At 46.6% G+C, this 22,763-nt stretch overlaps 1 protein-coding gene across 1 annotated transcript in view; it reads left to right on the forward strand.

The window, feature by feature from the left end:
• Nucleotides 1-20,331, forward strand: part of CASC3 (CASC3 exon junction complex subunit) — a 54,115-nt gene extending 33,784 nt beyond the window's left edge. The window contains exons 8-13 of the mRNA XM_088474640.1: nt 1,032-1,093; nt 14,566-14,674; nt 14,766-14,864; nt 15,516-15,733; nt 16,232-16,354; nt 19,102-20,331. Coding sequence (XP_088330766.1) covers nt 1,032-1,093; nt 14,566-14,674; nt 14,766-14,864; nt 15,516-15,733; nt 16,232-16,354; nt 19,102-19,143 — 653 coding nt within the window. The 3' untranslated portion in view covers nt 19,144-20,331. The remainder of the gene's footprint in view (nt 1-1,031; nt 1,094-14,565; nt 14,675-14,765; nt 14,865-15,515; nt 15,734-16,231; nt 16,355-19,101) is intronic.
• Nucleotides 20,332-22,763: the final 2,432 nt, after the last annotated feature.

Consider the following 22,763-nt stretch of genomic DNA (forward strand, 5'->3'; position numbering starts at 1 on the left):
TCTGTTTTTTTTTTTCTCTCCTTTCATTAAAGCGCAAACGCCAAACTATTTAAACTTCAGTCCCATGCCCTGTATATTGGTGGTTACTCCGCTAAGAACCCCTGCTCTTGTGCTAGAGAGACTCAGAAGAAACCAGTTGTCCACCCAGGATGCCCCCTTACACACAGTCATTTAGTTATGTCTTTTCTCTCAGTAAACTACATTTTAAAGAACAAGCCTGGTTACTGCTGTGAATACGATTTTAAATGTAGATGCATAAACCCAAAGACCTGAGGATGGGGCAGTGCGTGTAGGTGTCACTCTACCTAGCTCTACAAATTGTCATCTCGGGAAGCCAGTTTGTTAAAAATAAAAATGATAAAAGGAATAGTACGTCTGGAAACGCTCCTTCATTGTGTTATATTTTTGGAGTGCCCTCTGTGGATTTTTGTTCAGGTTTATTTTTTGGTCTATTTTTCCTTCTGTAGTGATACTGGCACTGGAGATTGACAGCTACAGGGCGAGTGCCTATTTTATTGTAATACGATAGTAGAAATGGTCTGAACAATACCTTAGTAACATGTTCCTTTATAAAGACAATGCTACTCACAAACACTAATACACTGTAAAAAATCTGCGGTGTATGGTAACATTGGTTCCTGACAGTGTCTGCTGATACTACTAGAATATGGTTTCCCTGATTTCAAGTATCTCTTTGTAAGAGTCAAATAAACTTTTTCTCTTGAACGGAAACAGATTTTGTGAGTAGTTATTCTGACGTAAGGGTTATGCACTGTAATCAAGCTCCAGGTCCGTTCTCAAATCCTTGCATTTGAGAGGCATGAACTTTTTTATTTATTTTGATGGATCAGGGAGCGGATGTGATCTTCTGTCTGCGCTGTGTGGATCATAGCATTGGAGAAAATGGTAGTAAACATTGTAAATTACTCATTTGCTCAATTAGACAAAGACAAAAACCCTTTATTTTTCATCTTGTTGTCAATGGTGTGTTAGTCACATGTTCATTAATAACTGTGGTGTAACTCTTCTAGGTATTCCAAATCACATTCACATGGCAGGAGGGCCTCCCCAGTTCAGCCGCATGGAAGGAATGGTGAGTCCGCTCAAGTTTAAGGAAAAAATCCCATCTCTTCTGATTTCAAAAACATGCAGTTTAAGTATACCCCACATTCACTCTGGGCATATAGGTTTTCTTGGAGACTACAGGCATACGCTAGCACCCACCACTTAGCCACGAATCAGAATTTACTAGTGTGACTATTCAAAGGAGTAGTGATCGTTTTACCACTAAAGTGACCAACATTAAGTTTACCGTTTTATTAGCTTGTGTGTGTGTGTGTGTGTATGTAATATATGTATAGATTCATGTTTAAAATGTATGTAGCTTGAGCCAAAGGTGGCAGATCAAGTTCATTTATCTGAGAATCAGTGTAGGGACTGGCCAGATGGGAATGACCGTGAAGCGGTGGTCAGCTTAACAAATTATTGCAATATTTTGGAACCAACATTCCCTATGTTCAAAGAAGTTGCAGTTTGAAAAGCAGTGAGTGCCGAGTTTGTATGATATTTTTTATGTAGATGGTGTGGTCACATGCCAAGGGCACCCCAGATGGTTGAGTGCCGTGGATTAAGCCTGCAGTGTGTGTGTGTGTGTGTGTGTGTGTGTGTATATATATATATATATATATATATATATATATATATATAATATTTATATATATAATATTTATTTCTCCTTCATCCACTAGGGCACACTGGAGCTCAAGACAGTGGGGTATAGACGGTGGTAGAGTAGAGCCTGGCACTAATAATTAAGAAGTGTGACTGGCTCCTCCCCCTCTATGCCCCATCAGCCCCAGTTTAGAAATTGTGCCCGAGAGAGTCGGTAGCACTGTGGGCTGTCTCCAGCCCTTTAGTATTTTGTTTATTTTAAATTTATATTTACACGTGAGGACAGGCAGACTGCTTACTGTGGCAGTCTGCCTGCTACGTGGGAGCCGCCGGGAGGGCACCACACGGCTACTGCAGCCTGTGTCCGGTGACCCTGAGGGGGGACCTTAAACAGAGTCATCGGACTCCATGAGGACCCGCCACAACTGAAACTGGTTCGTGTCCGGGTTTCCTCATTTGCCCCCCAGCCCAGCAACCCGGCCGCAGCAGTTCGTAAGTATATCCCACCACTCCTCACTAGCTGGAGTGGTGGGCCAAAATGCTGGGCTCAGGGACAGCGCGTGCTGCGCGGCTGTTATACAGCCTCCTTCCCCCTGCCAGTAAACCTGGCAGTGTCGGAGCTGCTGATGAGACCCGCCGCTGCAGTCAGCGTCGGGGTCTCGGCTTATCCCTAGCCCCTCTACAGTGCGTGTTATACAGAGGGCAGCGTTGGTGATAGCGCGATGCTGCCGTGGCTGTCACTGAGACTGCCTGCTCCTCCCTCCTCTATGCAGGGAGGGAGAATGCCACGTCCCGCTACTACCATAAGCCCCGCTATTTTATAAGTGCATAACGGGGCTGGGGCGGGGCACAAGAAGCCGCTCAGCGCGGCTGCTCGTTGCCGCGCTGGTGCTTGTATGAGCGAAGCACCAGCGCCGGCTTATGCATAGAGCCGCATGAGAGCGCGGCTGTTATTCACAGCGCTGTGGGTTGCTGCGCCGGTGCGTGTATGAAGGAAGCACCGGCGTTAGCTCTTACAATCCCACTCCCCAATCAGGCGTCCTCCCTGGCAGTTTCCCCGTCCTAATTAATGAGGGATGGAAATGCATGTTTAGCTTGAGGCTATCTCCCCACCCCGTCCTACTGCACAGCAGTGGCGCGTCGGGGGTCATGTCAGGCAGTACCTACATCGCGCTAGGAGAGTCCCCGTCCCCTTTAAGCATGTGTGGGGGTGATTTTCACAGCGTGCCCCCCCCCCCCCCCAGAGGTTTACCGCCACTAATGTGGCGATGGGGGCGGAGCTTAACGGCGGGCCCGGGCAATTTTCCCTCGGTGGCCTCCTGCTGTCTTTGCAGTAAGCTTGGGGGCTCTTTCCAGCATAACCCCTCACGGAATCGGGCGGAGTTCCTCACCATAGCGCCCAGTCCGCAGGCGTGCGGGTGTGCGCTCAGGCACATTAGCCGGAATTTCCCAGCTGTGTAGTCGGGAAGGATCTTGGCTGTAGCGGATCCTCCTTAGTCCCCAGCGGACCTGTTGCGCTCTGCTTGTGAGCGCTGAGCTTTCGTTAGGCGGGGCAAGTTAGCATTATGTGTGTCTGGTGTTCTGTCTCCTACATTAAGTAATACAGTACACAGCTTAGCGCAAGGTTGACAGATAATGCACACCCACTATTGGAGTCAGCGGGCAGTGTAGGGCTCGCTGACTTCCCTCTAGCTGATGACTACTTCCTAAATGGAATGAGAGAGATCCCTTCCATTTCTGTATGATGACGTCATCAGCCAGTGTCCAACATCATTCCCTACCATTGAATGGGCAATATAATCTTGTGGCGAGTCACTGTGCCTGAAGCGTGGCGTGCGGAGCGAGCCCGCAAGGGGCCGTCTTTTTACTTCCTGGAAAGTGTGGGCAGAAACCTCCACTTCCGCCTTCACTCACGTCACTTCCAGGTACGGCAACGGAAGGGGTTTTATACTCTTCCATAACTTAATGCCTCCAGCGTTGAAAGGAGGTTAGCTGGGTTAGGGTTACATCTCTTCCATAGCATATTAGTGACCTGCTATACAGAGCTGGTCGCTCTGGCCTGCACTGGTTTTGTTTTTAGTGCAGTTGTGCCAATAATCCATATCTCAAAAATATCCAGATACGGAGTTAACTTCCAATAATTTAAATTTACCTTGGGAGTAAATTGCATTGGGAGTACGCATATCTATGTGTAGGTAATTATATCTTATGTGCTCGCTTCGGCAGCACATACAATAATTGTGACGGTACTCCCGGATCTACCCTATTCGGGAATGAGAGCTCCCCAAATGTGCTGGCCATCCCTGTTGCCCAGAATTAAATGCTGGGACACCCACATCTCTAGCGTTGTGCTAACTGACTTCTCCTATAACCAGAGTGGGTTGGGGTCTTGCGCTGCAGCGCTACCCACTGCACAGTTTTATAGTTTAATATGAGGGCTCTGTCAGTAAACAGGTAGCCTACGGACTCACCATGAACAAGCCCATTTTCTTATCTCGGAAGAACAGAGTGTTGTGCAGTGCGCCCCACTTGCACATTTATTTCACTGAAGCACCGCTCCCTAAGCTGATATTTTCTGAGGGGGCTGGGGGTGTTTTTTCCCAAGGAGAGTACTCGCAACAGTCCGCCATTTTCTACTACTAAGCTATATACATAGCTCACTTTAAGGGATAGTACAAATTAGTGTGTGGATTAGGTTACACACTTCTGCATTACATATATATATATATATATATATATATATATATATATATTTCTACTTCAGGGTCCATAGGGGGTCCACAGGGTTGACCTTGGGGTATAGGTTGGGAACCAAATCCGGGCACCACGCAGTTAAAGCTTTTAGCTCCCAGGATGCACTTGGGTCCACTCTCCCTATAACCCCGCCCCCCAGCCAGAGGCACCTCAGTTTAAGTTGGTGCCCGGCCGGAGTCGGGTCACCGTTACTGCAGGGGGGCTGCTTAGCAGCCCCTAAGCTTAAAAGAGTTTTATTTTATTATTTTTTTTTACTACTCTTCAGAGTGGCAGCATCAGACTGTCCAATGGACGTCTGAGCTGCCGCTCCTACACCCCGCCGGCGCTGCGACGCCAGTACAGATCTGGGGATCGCAGCGGGACCCCAGAGTCTGTACTAGCCGGGCTCTGGAGGAATCCCTGGGCTGCTGCCGGATCGACGGGGACAGGTAAGTCGCGTGGTCACCGCTTGCGGTGACCCGCGTGTACATGCAGCCTTATGCCTCCGGTCTCTGGGGACAGACCGGAGGCGCTAGCGGTGGCGGCGGGCTCCCCCTCCATGGAGGCATACCCCGCGTGTCCACAGCCCACCAGGGATTATAGCGGCAGCGGGAGCCGGCATCCCGGGGGGTTAATTGCTAGCCAGGGGAGGAAGCCTTCCCTGTCTAGCGGCTCCTCCCCTCAGCTCAGCGCGCCTTTCAATAATAGTCTGGCGTCGCTGAGCTGCTTCCTCCGCGGGCCACGCTTCTTCTGAGGTCTCCAGCGGCCATTTTCTCTCTGTGGTGCTGCAGAACTCTTAGGATGTCAGTGAGCCCAGTCCCCCTGCGTACCTGGCCATTTTGGGTGAGTGTACACAGCGCTATAGCCTTCCCAGACACTGAATCTGGGCAGTTGAATGTAGCGACATTGTGCAGTATATTATATGTCATGCTTATGTATGTATATATATTTTTCTGCATTGTATGTGACTTATGCTAGTGCTGACTGTCTGCTTTTTCTCTCACCTGTCAGTGTATATCTATCCCTTTTCTTTATCTGCCCTAATACAGGTGTACCTGGGGTGGTTCTGAGACCTCACATATATATATTTGTTAATATCTGTGAGGTTTGTCACATACTGTTGCGTGCTGCACGTTGCCATATTTTAGATGGAACTGTGAGTTGCGTACGCTGATAATGGGTTCCTGCAGCTAATCTTAGCGTCAGTCAGGACCGGTATGGCGCTGCTTAATATTTCCGTCAAGATAGTCAGATATATCTGACCAGGAGATTGCACACGATACTGCACCCATTATTGCTATCCTGCAAGTCATAGCCTGCAGGAATTAGTGCGGAGGATTTTAACTCAGAAAGGTTTTCGTATGCGGCACCATCTGGTGCCGGGCCCCTTGCACGACCCCCTTAAAGGGCGTTGTTTCTCAGGATCCTCTCCTTTGAGGATCGCCGGGCGGGCCCCATTGTCGTCACTCGCTTGGAGTTACTTCACCATACTGCCCTTTTGAACTCGGGGTATCTCGCAATTTCTTGCAATTTACCCCTGTGTCACAGACTATCGCTCCCTGCCGGGGTTTTTCACAGTACATGAATTACCTCCGATACCACATCGGTCTGTCATTCCCCTTGCAGGGATTACCACAACGGCCACCCTGGTGGATGTCGTTTTATACGAAATACTAATTGGCGTGATATACGCCCTGTGGTTACTGACCAGTGGCTCTGCCGTGAACTGGATGGTATATTCGGCTCTTTCCCTCTCACATGGGGGGGAGCCGATCTCAAGTATTATTATCCCTGCTTTGGGGCTGGTAGCCAGGCTCATTCTGGATATAGAGAATGTCGATCCTGCACCAGTATCATACATCTCCCGTTTTCTGCCCAGCGGGTGGATCTCATAGCGGGAGTCTGGCTGTCCCCAGATACGAGGAGTCACAAAGGCCTCCTGTTTCCCATTCCCTGAGGGTCCTCACAAGTAATGGAAATCCCCTTCTGGGATGGATTTGTATGTTAATCATCGGGTTACAGGCATTAATACGCCTCCCATCCCGGCCTGGACGAATTTTACGGATCCGTAGGTGGTAACTTTGCCTGAAATCAATGTACTCGTTTTCAGGGCCTGTTGCCCGTCCTACCATGGCCATCGCATGGTGATGCTTTTGTGACGTTTTTCCCCTCCAACACGTCTGAGGTTCAAATATCTTTTTGCCGCTCACAAAATATGCAGTGGTCATATGTGGGATTACCTCATGGGATGCCGGTCTTCTAACTTTCAGGGTTTCGGCGGCGTCTGTATCCGCCGCAGTACCCTATGGCTGCGTTATGGGAAAGCAGAGGTGCACACTCCTTCCAGGGGGAAGTTCTTGTTTGGTCCTGACCTTGACAAGATCGTTGCATCATTGGCAGTATCACTAATGGGGAGATACCGTCTTTAGCTACTCCCACTACATTCGGACTAACTCTGTTAAGTCTTTTTGTCCTCAGGGTCAGCCTAAAGGCCTGTTTTAACCTAGGCTGTCGGCCTCCACGGGGGCCACCTTATCCAGTACCGAGCAGTCCTGGACTTCCGGACGACCCTGTTTCTACACCTGAGGATATACCCTCAGCCTGACGGGACAGGTCTACATCTGGGGAATTTCCAGAGTGAGGTACTGATTCTCAACGGCCTCTCATTGCTCATGCAGCCTCCTCACAGGCATTGTTACACGGGCCCTTCTTCAGAACTGATCAGGGCCTTACAATCCCAGAAAGCTATACAGTCTTTGTGGTAAGCAGAGCTATTTCGGCCAACCTCACTATCTCAGTGAGGGACTGGTTGTTCTACTTTCTTTTTGGGGCGGTGACCGACTGGTCCTCCTTTGCCTATACTCTGTCTCAAATCCCTGAATCAGATTCCAACGGTGCCTTGACTCAGGTGGAATCGTCCATGCTCCATCATCCGATGTTTGGAACCTGGGGATTTTATGGTATATCCGAGTATTCAGGATACGTACCTACGGGTGCATACAGAGCCCTCTCATCAGCATGGGTTCAGGTTTGCTGTGCCACAGCAACACTTGTAAGTTTCGGCTCTGCCTTTTGGGGCTGTCCTCAACTCCACCGGGGTTTACCAGCTTTATGGATTTTCTGACAGTTCACCTGTTCAGTGTATCCGAATGCTCCTTTCTCTGGACGGTCTCCTACTTTTAGCAGGATCACCAAGGTACTTTACCGCCAGGTCAGGATAACCGGGGCTTCTTCTCGTCACAGAAAAGTCCTCCCTGCATCCCTCACAGGGTTTTCTTCATCTGGGAGCACGCTGGATTCTCAGAATCTGAGAATTTTTCTGGCGTAAGACAAGATCTCCACTCTTCAACTTCGAGTGTGCGGATATCTACGCAGTCGACATATGTCATTACTCTTTGTGATGCGCGGTCTACCAGAGTGTCTACCTTTTGGTAGGGTGGAATGTGCTCAGTTCCATTCCAGGCCTTGCCATAATTGACTCCCCTCCAGATGGATCGAGTTTTTTCCATCGGATCGCTGTTCGAACGATGATACTTTCTACGGAGGCGAGTTGGTCTCTGTCCGGGTGGCTATGGCCATCTCGTCCAGGGTGTTCTTTGCTAAAGACAGTGTCTGGTCCGCATTCATTTCGGGGCAGTTGGACGTCTGTCGCTTCTGCCCTGCCACTTACCTTGTTGATACTTTAAGCTGTCTTGGACTTTCACTCTGGCCTAACCCATTTGTCACGGTAAACCTGAATAGGTTCAGTCCGACAGTGTCACAACAGTGGCTTCCATCTAGGCAACACTGGTAGTTGGGTGGCAATGTTAGGAATGTCACCCATTCTGACATAGTCCAAGGGTCTTCTCCTGGCCAACTCTGCGGTGTTTATTCCCGGAGCTCTCCATTGGGAAGCGGGCTTCCTCAGCCGTCACGGCGTGCATCCCGGGGACTAGTCTCTTCTCCAAGAGAGGTTTCAACTCCTGGTGAGCAGAGGGGGCCTCCCTGAGGGGATTGATCCCCATGGCCTTCTGACTCGATCACACATTACCGGTGTTACAGTCCAGCTCTAGGAGTACTGAAGCTACCTTCAGTGACTCTTTGTCAGTGAAGTGGTCCTTCCACTTTGTGTACCTGTGTCCTCCGGTCTCCCTTCTTCCTCGAGGTCTTCGGAAGTTTAATTCGAGACGGAGGGGCTTTCCTTCTGGGGGCTCCAGGTCGTCCCAGACATCACTGGTACTAAGATTTTCGGAGTCTCCTCCTCGATGCTCCGTTCCTACTGCTTCACTATCTGGACCTGTTGTCTCAGGGTCCTTGTTTTTCCCTGGATCTGGATCGCTTGTCTTTAACTGCGCCCCTACTGTGGTCCTCGGGCTTCCCTGGCTCTGTCTTCATTGAGATGTTTAGAGCAGATAGGCCAGACTTTGCTGGGATCTGCCACGGACTGTGGCATACATAATTCTTATGGTATCGTACCTGTCGATACGATCCTCCGGTGTCCAGGATTTCCAGATATTCTGGCATTCCTTCCAGCTGGCTTGGGTTTCACCCTTGGCCTGGCCTTCCTGACAGTGCGGATCTCTACACTGTCGGTATGGTTAAGATATGGAATTGCTCCGCTCTGGTATCCAGTTCATCCTTTGGAGTGTTTTCTGGATTATGTCTCCACTTGTCCTCCCTAGGGACTCCTGGGGAGTTAGTAGTGGTTCTTTGTTCCCTCCGGGGTCAGTCAATGGAACCGCTGGTTGTGATAGCCATTACATGGTCTATTGTTTAAGCTCTCTCTCTCTCTCTCTCAGGGTGTTTAAATCAACCAGGAGAGTGTCTGAATGGGGAGCGTTCTCATGTGGCTCCCTCTTCTGGAGGGCATCATGTCAGGGTGTGAGTTGCTCTCGCCCTGTGTTTCTTCTTAGTGGTTTTCAGGTTCCATATTATTCTGGAACTTATGGTACGGCCATTCTGTCCCCAGTCCTCTCGGCTGGTGTGGCCTCATTGACTGTGGTCTGGCCTCTTTGGATTTATGTGATCCGTTCAGGTTCCTTACGGAAATCGGACTCCTTATTGGTGGTCTGAGATTTCTGGTTTTCACAGGAAAGGATGGCCGGCCTATAACCAAATGTTGGCTTGGATGGCCTCGTAGGTCTTCCTCAGGGGCCTACCCATGGGTAGGCCTTCCTGTTGTTGATGCTTGTTTTTTCTCGGGCCATGTGACCCTCGTGTGCGGCTCGCTGTGGCGCCTCGGCTGTTTTGCCTTACTAGGTGGCCACGTGGTCTTCTGTCCACACCTTTTTAAGGTTCTAGGCATTGGTTTCCTTTGCCTCTCAGGATGCTTCCTTTTTGGCGACGGATTCTCCTCTCAGCACAGGAGCGTCCCCACCCTTGGTTGAACTGCTTTGGGACATCCCCAAGGTCAACCCTGTGGACCCCCTATGGACCCTGAAGTAGAAAACAAGAGATATGGTAAGAACTTACCTTTGTTATCTCTGTTTCTACGAAGTCCATAGGGTCCACAGGGCGCCCGCCCTGACGCACCTGGCTTCATATGGGCTGTGTTACTGGTCACCGGCTTCCCGTCTCCTTTTCTGTGAGTATGGTTCTAGAGTGTTCCAGTTTTCTCTCTCTTTTTCTCTCCTCCTCCGGCCTTTGGCTACTTACAATCTGAGGTGCCTCTGGCTGGGGGGCGGGGTTATAGGGAGAGTGGACCCAAGTGCATCCTGGGAGCTAAAAGCTTTAACTGCGTGGTGCCCGGATTTGGTTCCCAACCTATACCCCAAGGTCAACCCTGTGGACCCTATGGACTTCGTAGAAACAGAGATAACAAAGGTAAGTTCTTACCATATCTCTTGTTATATATATAATATAGTGCAAGCTTCGGCAGCATGTAAACTAATTTGTAAGCTGGGTTTTATGTCCAGAGTACAATAGATTAGGTGGCTCTATGGAATAGTCATATTCTGCAGCTTACATTGTGACAGACACAATTCCCCAACACCACTACAAGTACCACATACATGTGGTGGTCTTGTATGTCCACACATGTATATAAAGTTGTACATAGGTGCTCCCGGGGCACTCATGTCTAGGTCCAGCTCAGGCTGTTCATGACTCTTAGGTCTGGGCTATCGCCTAGCATCCTTGGACGCTAGTGTAGTTCTGTCCCCATCCGTTAATACTTGGCACATAAGCCGCTGTATCTAGCGCTCTGCAATATTGCAGCGCCTCTCTGCAAGGGGCCTATTATTATTTAAAACTGCAGTAAATATCTCTAGTGGCGCACTTGGTCTGCGCCTGGTACTTATACATAGTTGCATAAGAAGTCAATCTCTGAGAAGAGTCAGTATGTCTTATATGTCTGTATGTAAGGCTGTGTATCCCACTCTTCATATGCAAATTTATAATATTTGGGAAAACCTGCTTACAGCCCTAATTGGGGTTATGAATAAAAGTATATCCCTTCCTTCTTTAATTGGGATAACTAACATTCTATATTTGTGTATCTTCTCAGTGTATATACAGTATATTCAGGTACTCCATAATATTGACTTGTCGCAGTCTAAATATCCACCAAGAGGTTCCTACTCAGCAATATAAGTATTGTATTTTATATTGGTATGTGACCACTTTCAATGTCAAGGGTCACTTGTGGGGATCCATGGAAATTCTATGTATACATGCAGAGGGTCTTCGTTAATATCTTACGCTATCTGGTGATTCTGCCTCTTTGGCTATATGCACTTCCCCATTATAAGTGTTAGTGTAATGATACTTACACTAGCAGGGTGTTTGGGGTATATGTGCATTCTCTATATGAATACACATCTCTACTGGAACACTCTCAGATAAAGTCATTGAATGTAGTCCTGTTGTATGACCTACATGTCTCCACTAACAATTCTGCTAGTTTCTACAGTATTTTCTACGACAATATCTCCAGACTGAAGTCCAAGCTATAGAGCATTGGGTCTTTGACCACCGATGTTACTCTTTATACCGGATGGGTTGTTGTGACATTCTACGTAGCATCCAGAGGGCTTCTGGTCACTCACAGGTGAGCAGGCTCACCCCCTAATCCTCCGGAAGAGGCTCCTGATACTGCAACCTGACATTACACATCAGTTATCCTCCCTTCTGCACCCTAGCTGCTGTCCTGGCAGACATTCGCCCCCTTATGGTTCACGTTAGTTGGCTCTACACCTTAGAGCCTTCCTGGTGTGTGGGTCCACCAGCATAGAGATTAGTGATATGCTATTTTCTGGGTTGCGGTGCATTTTCAGGCTAGTGCACAGGTTTACATTACGTACGTCAGTCACAGGTCCTGTTCCTATAACAGAAATATTATACACAAGAGGCCTTGTTTGGTTTTTTCTGTTCAGTATCTGTTGATACTTTTATTACACTGACAGGTACTTTCATGTTGACCTAGGGCTCTAGCCTCACTATATAGGATGCTTCCCTATTTGGTGTCTCGCTTTCCCGGGGTGGCTGTTGCATCCATGATTTTCAGCAGCTATGGTATCCTAGTTGTTTTCATACTGTTACGGGCCAGAAGCTGCTACTGTCTACACGCTTCCATTACGTTGGAAGTCGTCCATTTGTGGTTTTCTCTTCCGCTGTTGGCGGAGGTTGATTGTTTTGTTTTTTGTTTTTTTTTCCAGGTGAAGGGGAAGCTGGTCTTCGCCTGAATACATGGAAGGGTTCCAGTTGCGGTTTTATCCCTCTGTTCCAGACTGGGTTGTCCTGTTGCCTGACCCTCTGTAAAGAATTGTTGTCTCAATCTTCTCTATGCCATCCCTGCCACTTGCCAGTGGAATCTCCACTTGTTGGTGACTTCTACGTTTTAGCCCTTCCGCTGGTTGAAATCCACCTAATTAGTTAGACCTCAGGACTGGTCCTGGACGACAGTTCGATATATGCCTCTGGCCTTCAGATATACTCTTTGTTAAAGAAGTTTGTGGACGGGATCTGCATCAGTTATCTGTATAATTCTACATATATCGATATAATGTTCAGCAGTGCTGGTATTCTACAGTCTGCGACTGTTGCACCTTCCTGTTTTAAACTCTACTACAGTTTTGTGGAGTTTTATTCTTGGATTACCGCCCCTTTTTCCTATGGACTCATGTTGGGACTCACTGCTCCCAAGGGTCTGGGTCGGTTTGTTTTCAGCTGTGATTACGGTGTTCTGACGATTCTAATCTTTGTTGTCCACTAGATACAGCTTTTGCCTTTCAATTGGGCCTAAGGTTCTTGGCGGTCCCTGTTACGGTTGGCCGCGGGTTACGGCAAGTTCTCAGCACTTCCCACCCAGGAGGTTGGCTTTGGGACGTCCCCACTGTCTTGAGCTCCAGTGTCCCCTAGTGGATGAAGGAGAAAACAGGATTTTGGTACTTACCGATAAATCCCTTTCTCCGATTCCACAGGGGACACTGGACGCCCGCCCAGTGTTGTGTTCCTGCCGTTTTGTTGGCTCATTATATGGTTGTGTGACTGCATGTGTTCCCTGCAGTGGGTTCTTCTATTCTCCTTCAGCCGGTTTTGTCCGTTCTGTGGTCTTCTCCTTCTCCTCTTTTTCCTGTTGTCCTCCGTCTCCTCTCGGGCTCAGTTTCTTAAACTGGGGCTGATGGGGCATAGAGGGGGAGGAGCCAGTCACACTTCTTAATTATTTAAAGTGCCAAGCTCTACTCTACCACCGTCTATACCCCACTGTCTTGAGCTCCAGTGTCCCCTGTGGAATCGGAGAAAGGGATCTATCGGTAAGTACCAAAATCCTGTTATATATATATATATATATATATATATATATGTGTATGTATGTATATATATATGTGTATGTGTGTGTGTGTGTATGTATGTATGTATATATATGTATGTATATGTATATGTATGTATATGTATGTATATATATATATATATATATATATATATATATATATATATATATATATATATATATATATATATATATATATATATATATATATATATATATATAAATAAATAAATAAATAAATAAATAAACATATTTTAGATCATGTAAGTTATCTTTTTGTCTAGGGGAGTCACAAAAGTAGTCCCACATAACACATTGCATGGCTGAGACCAGCATTAACCAATCGGAGCGGTTGAAAATTCTCGGCAAATAAAATAAAACAGGACCAATTGTTGACAATGGTTTTTCTTTTCTATTCTGAATTTTAGTGTTGTATCAATATCTATCTTCCTCCTCTTACATACGATTCTCATGGCTAAAATAACCCAGATTAATCTCAGTTTTCTTAGACTGTCCAAGTATGCACATAGGGCCTGATTCAGAGCCACTCGTAAGCGGCCGCTCGTTCGCTCCGAGCGATGTTTGCCCAACTGCGCATGCGTACGGATCGTTATACGCATACGCGAACCAGTCAGTGCGGCCGAAATTCATGTGCTCGCAAAATAGCGAATGCCTGATAATTTGAGTGACAGAATGAGGCGTATGTGGGTGGTAACAGGGGAAGGTGCTTGAAAACGGGGAGTGGAGATCCGATCGCAGGCGTGCTTTAAGGTCAAAACGGGCATTTTATGGGTGTGCATAATTAAAACAGCAGCGTCATTGACCACGTCACTGGGTTATTTAATAGCCAGAACTGCTTGCAAAATTGTGGTAGCAAAAACCAACCACAAGAATAGCGAGCAGTTCATACCCTGGTCGATGTACTCGATTAATCTAATAAATAGCGGACATGACGTAGGATGCGAGCAGCCAGGGGGCGTAGTTTCCCAAAAAACGACCGCAAGTTTTGTTCGCTCGTTCAGACCAAGAGGCGTGAACAGACCGCAAAGAGCGAACGGTTCATTTGAATAGCCACCCCTATTTTCTGAACGGGCGAGCGCTAATTGCGTCCGGCTCTGAATCAGGCCCATAGTCTGCTTCTGGTTGCATCCATCTGAGGACTGACTATCTGACCGTCTCAATTCGAATGTTGCATGTTTGTCAACTATTTGAACCTGGGATTCTGTTGCCTGACCTTGTTGTGCATGTCCTATTTCCTGCCTGATTTCTGGAACCCACATTTGTACATTGGAACACTTATGGGCAAGCTTTACACAACATTCCACATTTGCAACCCTTTAAAAGCTATTTATAACCCCTAAGGTTACAGTGACTGAGGAGAGCTGATTTGTCTGATCTTCCATGTTTTACAGGCCGTTCAGAGTGGGCGTGTTAAGAGGTACTCCTCTCAACGTCAGAGGCCAGTTCCGGACCCTGCTCCCATGCACATTAGCCTTATGGAGGGGCATTACTATGACCCACGTGAGTGCACAAATGAAGCCTGATGTGCTGTGTGTGTATATGTCACTTTGTTTAATAACCACAATCTTTTCTTACTATCTCTATTTTATAGTTCAGTTCCAGGGACCAATTTACACTCATGGTGACAGTTCTTCCTCTATGCCCCCCCAGGGCATGATTGTACAACAAGAAATGCACCTTCCCCATCCAGGTACCTTACATACAGAGCATTTACCTTTGCTTCAGTAGTTCAGATAGTTTTGTGTTTGATTCACCTTCTCACAACAAAAGTACATAGTTCAAAACAAGTAAGAATACACTCACCAGGTTTAAACTTCAGAAACAAATTGTATTTAACTTGCATAAACATCTCACATGTAGGGGTACATGTTTCGGTCTGCTAGGAGACCTTTGTCAAGACAATCCACAGTCCAGCTGAAGAAATACCGATAACGTATACTGCATCTGATGGGCCAGTAAGAGAAGCACTCCATCTGATGAGAGTAATTGATCTAGTGCACAGGTTCTCAAACTCTGTCCTCAGGACCCCAAACAGTGCATGTTTTGCAGGTCTCCTCACATAATTACTAGTGAAACAGCCTCACCTGTGGATCTTTTAAAACGTGTCAGTGACTAATGAATACACCCGTGCACCTGCTGGGTGATCTGCAAAAAGTGAACTGTGTGGGGTCCTGAGGACCGAGTTTGAGAACCACTGATCTAGTGTGATGCACTGATACCTGAAGTCTCTCTTGGTTCAATTCTTTGAAAGCCAGGGAGAATAAAAAGTATATAATTGCTACTGCTTGGATGTGTCATACCCCTTTTATCTAAATTAATCTGATCTTCTTTTTTTTCTCAGGTTTGCACCCGCACCAGTCTCCAGCTCCCATGACTACCCCAAACCTTTACCCTGCACCGGTTTCTATACCCCCAGGACAACCTCCACCCCAGCAGCTGTTGCCTCCTCCATACTTTACTGCTCCCCCTAGTGTTATAAATTTTGGTAACCCTACCTACCCATATCCACCTGGAGCACTTCCCCCTCCACCACCAGCTCATTTATACCCCAATCCACAGGTAAGTAAACATACATTTCTATAGCAATATATTACTATGAACTTATGAAAACACTAATGGTGCATACACACGGTCAGATTTTTCCTTCAGATATGAACGATAACGATTTTAAAATCGTTCAGTCGTTCATATCTGAAGGAAAATCGTTCATATCTGACATGCCTGAACGATGGACGATCAACGATGCGCGTTCCCGATGGTCAGATAACGATTTCTGACATCTGATGTGTTTGCAGTCAGACTTGGACGATTCCATTCATTTTAATGCAGTCAAAAATCGTTCAAAACTTTGGTAAAATCGTTCAAATCGTTTAATCGTTCATCTGACAAATCTGACAAGTCTGACAAATCTGACCGTGTGTATGCTCCATAAAAGTGATAAAATGTTTTTTTTGTTTTTTTTTTCAACTAAGATTTTTATTTGTTGAAACAGTATTTAATGAAGATTTGATAGATTTCTTTGTTTATTTTTTTCCTCTTACTTTTTGGTCCTCCTAGACACAATCCCAGGTGTATGGAGGGGTGACCTATTACAACCCTGTACAACAGCAAGTTCAGCCGAAGCCTTCCCCACCCCGACGCACATCCCAGCCAGTCACTATCAAACCCCCTCCACCTGAGGTAAGATGGCAGCCAGGTATATAATTATGCTTGAACCCCTCTTCTCTTTTAGTTATTCACTTAAATGTTCCTTCAATTGGTGCAGATAATCGGATAAGTTCTAGAATTGGGATATATTCTTTTTAAATGATCAGCAAAACACATGGAAACAAATTATTGCATTTATACAGATATGTATATTCATATATCGATCAGCCATAACATTGACACCAACTGATTAATATTGTGTAGATTCCCCTTGTCCTACCAATACAGCTCTTACCCACCGAGGCATGGAATCCACGAGACCTCTGAAGGTGTTCTGTAGTATCTGGCACCAAGACGTTAGTAGCATATCAGTTAAGTACTGTAAATTGCGAGGTGGGGTCTCCATGGCTTGGACTTGTTTTTCCAGCACATCACATAGATGCTCGATTGGATTTAGATCTAGGGAATTTGGAGGCCAAGTCATCATCTTGAACTCTGTCATTTTCCTCAAACCATCCCTGAACAATTGTTGCAGCGTTGCATGGCACATGATCCTGCTGGAAGAGGCCATTGCCTTCAGGGAATACCGTTGCCATTAAGGGGGTGTACTTTGTCTGCAACAATGTTCAGGTAGGTGGTATGTTTCAAGTAACTAGCCACATGAATGCCAGGCCCAAGGTTTCCCAGCAGAACATCACACTGCCTCCGTCAATTTGCGTTCTTCCTCAGATAAGCAACGCATATGCACCTTGCCGTACACATGATGTAAAAGAAAACGTGATTCCTCAGACCCAGGCCAGCACCTTTCATTGGTCCATGGTACAGTTTTGACACTCATGTGCCCAATGTAGGTGCGTTTAGCAGTCAGCATGGGCACTCTGATTGGTCTGTGTTAATACAGCCCCATACGCAACAAGCTACAATGCACAGGGTGTTCCATCACCTTTCTATCATAGCCCAGATTAACTTTTTTCAGCAATTTATGGTAGAGTAGCTCTTCGGTGGGATAGGACCAGATGAGCTAGCCTTCTCTCTCTACGCCAGGGATGGGGAACCTCAGGCACGGGGGCTGTATAAGGCACCCAAAATCATTTGGTCTGGCCCTCAAAGTTTTTTTCTGCTAGCATCATCTGGCTATCAGGGTGCCTAGAATGGCACCCTGCAGGCAGAATCTATGCAACAGTGCCGTCTGGAGCATCATTAGGACACTTCAGATGGTCACACCACTGTCCTTACAGCTCCCTAGAGCGTCCTTAGGATGCTCCGGGCATTGCTGTAATCACTGGCAATTGTGACCCCCCCCCACCCCCGTGTGACACAACACGGATGGGGCGTGGTCTGCACCAGGCCCACGAATAATGTTATATATTTCAAAATGGCCCTCGGCAGAAAAAATTTCCCCACCCCTGCTCTACGCTCATCATTGAGCATTGGGCGCCCATGACCCTATCGTCTGTTCACCGGTTGTCCTTCCTTGGACCACTTTTTGTTGGTACTCACCACTGCATACTGGGAACACCTCACAAGACCTGCTGTTTTGGAAATGCTTTCACCCAGTCATCTAGCTATCACAATTTGGCAAGTCGCTCAGATCCTTATACTTGCCCATTTTTCCGTCTTCCAACAGAACTGACTGTTCACTTGCTGCCTAATATATCCCACCCCTTGAGAGCAGCCATTGTAACAAGATAATCAATGTTATTCACGTCACCTGTCATTGGTTTTAATGTTATGGCTGATCAGTGTATATTGGTAGTAATATACCCCATCTGTGAGATGCAAGGATTTTAGCAGTCAAACAATATAAATGTCTGAAACTGCAGGCCACCTGCTTTTACACAGGTCATGGAACACCATGGTATCTTCTAATATTCTCTTTACAGTAAGTGGGTACATTTTTCCTTTTTATAATGTGTCTCAAATGACCTGTGTGTGTGAATGCATGGTGAACTAACCATCTGTCCAGAAAGCTGGGGCAAGTATAGTGGGATTTGTGCACAGTACAACCTAGTTTGTGTGCAGTTGTGTGGTTTTGTTACCTTTTAGCACAGAGTTTCTTCATTCCCAGAAAGCTCAAATTTGCGTATACTGGATTGTGTACATAAGCTTCTCTCAGGAAAATTAGGTTTAATCTTCTCAGTTGCAAACTTGGGGGGAAGAACAGAGTATAATCCAAGCTGCTCATCTCTAATTTATTTATTAATAATAATATATGTCACACTCTGGGGAGACTGAATTGTGAGAAGCTCTAATGTCTCTCACATGCACACTTACCCTGTCAGATTATTCCTTATTTACATATACATCTTACATGTAGTGTTCTGTTAGGTCCAAGTTATGCTGGCTCTAATAGTGCTAGTGGCAGTGGAGACCTGACTATTATTTCCAGGCTCCTGAGCGCACAGAGTATTACTTGGAATGCTCTACTGCTTTATATGGAAGTTCTGCATTTGTTTTCAAATGCAAAGTGCTCTCTATGGGTGTGGAAGGAACGTAATCACTCTGTTCCTGTCCCTTCTAGGGACTGCTGTCTTTCACTGGTAGCTCAGGTTCAACGGTGGCAGGGCGCAGCTGCTGTTAACAGTCCAAGTCCATAAATGTTTGGTCAGAGACTTGGGGCCTCCAGCCAGATGTAAATGTACTGTGATCTTCCATAGTGTTGGCCACATTTGAGCTGAACATGGAAGTTCCCCATTGCTTAATGATCTCTTATATATTGTTTTACTTAGGAAAGAATGTCTTAATTGTGTAAACTCATCATGTGATCTTGCTCTTTTCAGGAAAACAGACACATGAAGATGAAAGAGAAGAGCACCTCCTAAGCTTAATATGCAAAGACCCATGTTTCACAACCTCCCTTCCCGAGGTCAGGCTCCCAGTTTATAGACCAGAGTTCTTTGTTTGTTTTATGAAAAAATCCCTGTGGTCTAGAATGGGTTTCTACAGGTTTAGCTACTTCTTCAGCAGTATATTGCACCATTCACAAATATAAATATGTAAATTTCTGACTCTGACAGACCATTAAATGTTTAATGTTACATGTGTAGGTATGGGGAAACCATTTTCTATTGCGTGTCTCCCTTCCCTATTGATTTTGTAAAACTTCCTTTCTGGAGAATGAGTGCAAAGGAAACTGCTGCTGAAGAAAGTTAGGGAGGGGAGGTAAACTATTGCATTCTATCGAAATATAAAAATATCCCAAGTATTTCTGAGTATACCAAGTGTATTCCTAGTGAGAGCAAGTTGTAAATTGCACTGCGATTTTCCTTTACAGAGAGACGAAGAGTAAAACATGAAATGTGTGTTCTCCCTGCCAGTGTCCATGCAAGAACCCTAAAATCTGTCTTATAGTTTTGTAACCCATCAAATGTTTATGCTGGACTTGGATGACTGTGGTGTTTTGTTTTTTACATTTATAGTGTTTTGTGTTTTTCTTTTAATTTTAGCTTGCTTGCTTATTTTTATTAAAAGGGCAGCTGTCGCCTACACATAGAAGCAGTTGTTTTGTGGCCTGTGGGGGGCATCCATTTTGTGGATTGAACCAAACTGTCTGAGAATTCAGCCTGTGTTTTCACTTGGGAACCATCAACAATTTGCCTCAGTGCTGCCAAGAGTGGATAAATATTGGTTTGGCATACAAAATGGCTGCCTACTTTGTGCCTCAGTAATGTCTCAAGTTCCTAAGGAATTGATATGCAGCATTCTTATGAATATTAGCTTAGCCCACTAAATGGATGTCTCCACTGTGTGTAGGCAATGGGTGCACTTTAATGTAAGTTTACCACAATTATTACATATATTAAAGTTGGCTAATAAACTTGTATACCATTATCAAATGACGGCAGAAAGATTTATGGGGTTAGCAAGCTTATAATGCATTTTAGGTATCCTGAGAGTTTTGTTAAAAAGTGTTGAATGAAAAGTGTCAGTGTATAGGGCTTCTATTTTTCTTCATTTTTTTGGAGTTTGTGCTCTTATACGTGGCATTAAAAAGTGACTGTATACCAGAAGCAACTTCTAATTATTTTATGCTCTATATTATGTTCTATAATACTTGGTACATTCAGTTTGGGCTGATCCTGTTTATGCCAGCTTTTGGATTATGTGTCTATATTAAATACATGAGTCAAAATAATATTTGGGAGATTAAGTAAAAAAAGAATGAAAGAATCCTGCCAAACTGTGACAGTGAAAGCTTACGTATCCAGGAACACACCTAATCATTAAATATAATTTTTTTCTACTTCAGGGTCCATAGGGTATCCACAGGATACCTTGGGTATAGGTGATGACGTCAGGCACGGACACCACAGAGTTAAATGTTCAGCCTCCCAGGATGCACCAGGGTCCCTCTCCTATACCCCACCCCCAAGCCAAGGAAATTCAGTTTCGTGGATGTCCGACCAGAGTTCGGATCACATTCACAGAGGGGGCTGTAATAGCCCCAGAAGATTTCTTCAGAGTGCAGCTGTGGCTGCACAAGATGAGCCTTACAGCATGGACAGTCAGTACTGACGTCCATGCTGTCGCTCCTACACCCGCCGGTACCAGAACGCCGGTACCGATCCGGGGATGCTGGCATGTAGCTGGGGTCACAGCTAGCGGTGACCCCGGCTACCTGGACTGTGGCCGGATGTACGGGGGGGACAAGGTAAGCGACGGGGTCCCGCGATGGGCACCCGCCGGTAACAGTCCTTTTTGGTCCCCAGGCAGGGGGGCTCCCAGGGGGACCAGGTACTGATCCTGCGCCTGCCACTAGACCACCAGGGACAGCGAACCGCAGCATGTGGGGTACAGCGCGGCATCCCAGAGTTTAATAGCAGGCCAGGGGAGAACGCCTTCCCTGTCTCACAGCCGGCGTCTCCCCGCTGCACAGTGCCATTCCACAGCGGTCTGAGCGGGCTGTGTCAGCGCTCCTCCCCCGAGCCCGCCTCCTCTGCTACTCGCTGGCCATTTTCTCTCTGCATGTGCTGGGGGATGGCAAACGCTGCTGGAAGCTGATAGAGGTGCCATTGCGGTCCGGGTCCCCTGCATACCTCTCCTTCAATTAAGGTCAGTGTATGCAGCACTGTTTCCTACCAGGCTCTGGTCTGTGTAGTTGATTGCAGTGCTTGTAATGCAGGATGTTATCTTTGCATTGTATGTGACTTAAATGCTAGCGCTGTTTGCCTGTACTTTCATTTCTGACTGTCAGCCATTTTCCTATCCCTGTTCTTCTTCTGCTACAGCCCTTGCGGTGCGGTGTTGCAGGGTGTTTATTACCTCACAGTAAACGTGGTTTTTCTGTGTGGGAAGTCACATACGCTCCGTTCACACTCCTCATGTCGGAAAGTGAACGAGGATATCCTCCTCCAGCTATAATGTACTGATATAATGTGCAGTTAGCGGAGGGATATGTAGACGCTGAGGGTTTAAGGAGGGCATGTTGTATTATATATCACGCCCCATTTCTGTCACTGTGCCTGCACAGAATGGGACCGCCCTCGGCTAGCTAAGATGCTTACAGTCCTTGTGAGCAACGCTCCCTGTGTTTCCCCATAGGGATTGTCGCAGCGAGTGGTGGTCTGATCACATGCAGGGGTCCCTGGGCAGTTGATGGTACCCCAGTGTAGCACCTGATTGACGTTTTACAGGGGGAGACACCATTTCGGCCTTCTAAACGGCCTTTCGGGTCTCAAACGGCTAAGGATAATAAGGACATGACGTCTGATGACGGTGACATTATTGACTTTTTCAGACACGAGCCCCTTAGTGCAGAGGAGGCGTAGTCTGGGTCTAAAGTCTATATACCTGGCCTTATACGGGCAGTCCGTGCGGCTTTGGTTATTACATATCCCCCGTGGCTAAATCCAAAATGCCTTCTTTAAGGATAAGGGTGTTGCCACTGTAATTCCTCTATCTGGTAGGGTGTATCATTTACAGGAGGCGTGGAAAATCCGGGTGAGCGGTTCCAGCCTCAAAAACGGTTGACCTTTTGCATACCCCTTTGCGGATAATTACTTTTTCGAATGGGAGTTACCTTTACGGGTAGATTCTCATGTTACATGCCTAGTGAGGAGTGCTACGTTGCCCATGCCCTCCAGGTCCTCCTTGAAGGAGGTTACAGATTGCAAGGTGCAAATATATCTAAAATCCAATTATTCCCTTGCTGGAGGGGCGTCCAGGCCGGCTATGGCCGTGAGCTGGGGGGCCAGAGCCATGGAGCGCGCTTGGTAGGTAACTGGGGGGCCAGAGCCATGGAGCGCTGGGTAGGTAACTGGATCTCAGCAGAGCAGGTGGATAGTGCCAATTCTCAGAGACTTAGCCACGTTCATAATGAGACAGTCTTTCATATAGCCTGCTCCTTTCCAGAATCTCCTCGGCAGCAGTAGCGGCTCGCCGCTCCCTGTGGTTGCACTCTTGGAAAGCGGACGCAGATTCCATTTGGAATGCTTTGCCTTTT

Source organism: Taudactylus pleione, unplaced genomic scaffold (assembly GCF_031769625.1).
Source record: "Taudactylus pleione unplaced genomic scaffold, aTauple2 ptg000155l, whole genome shotgun sequence".
Lineage (NCBI taxonomy): Eukaryota > Metazoa > Chordata > Amphibia > Anura > Myobatrachidae > Taudactylus > Taudactylus pleione.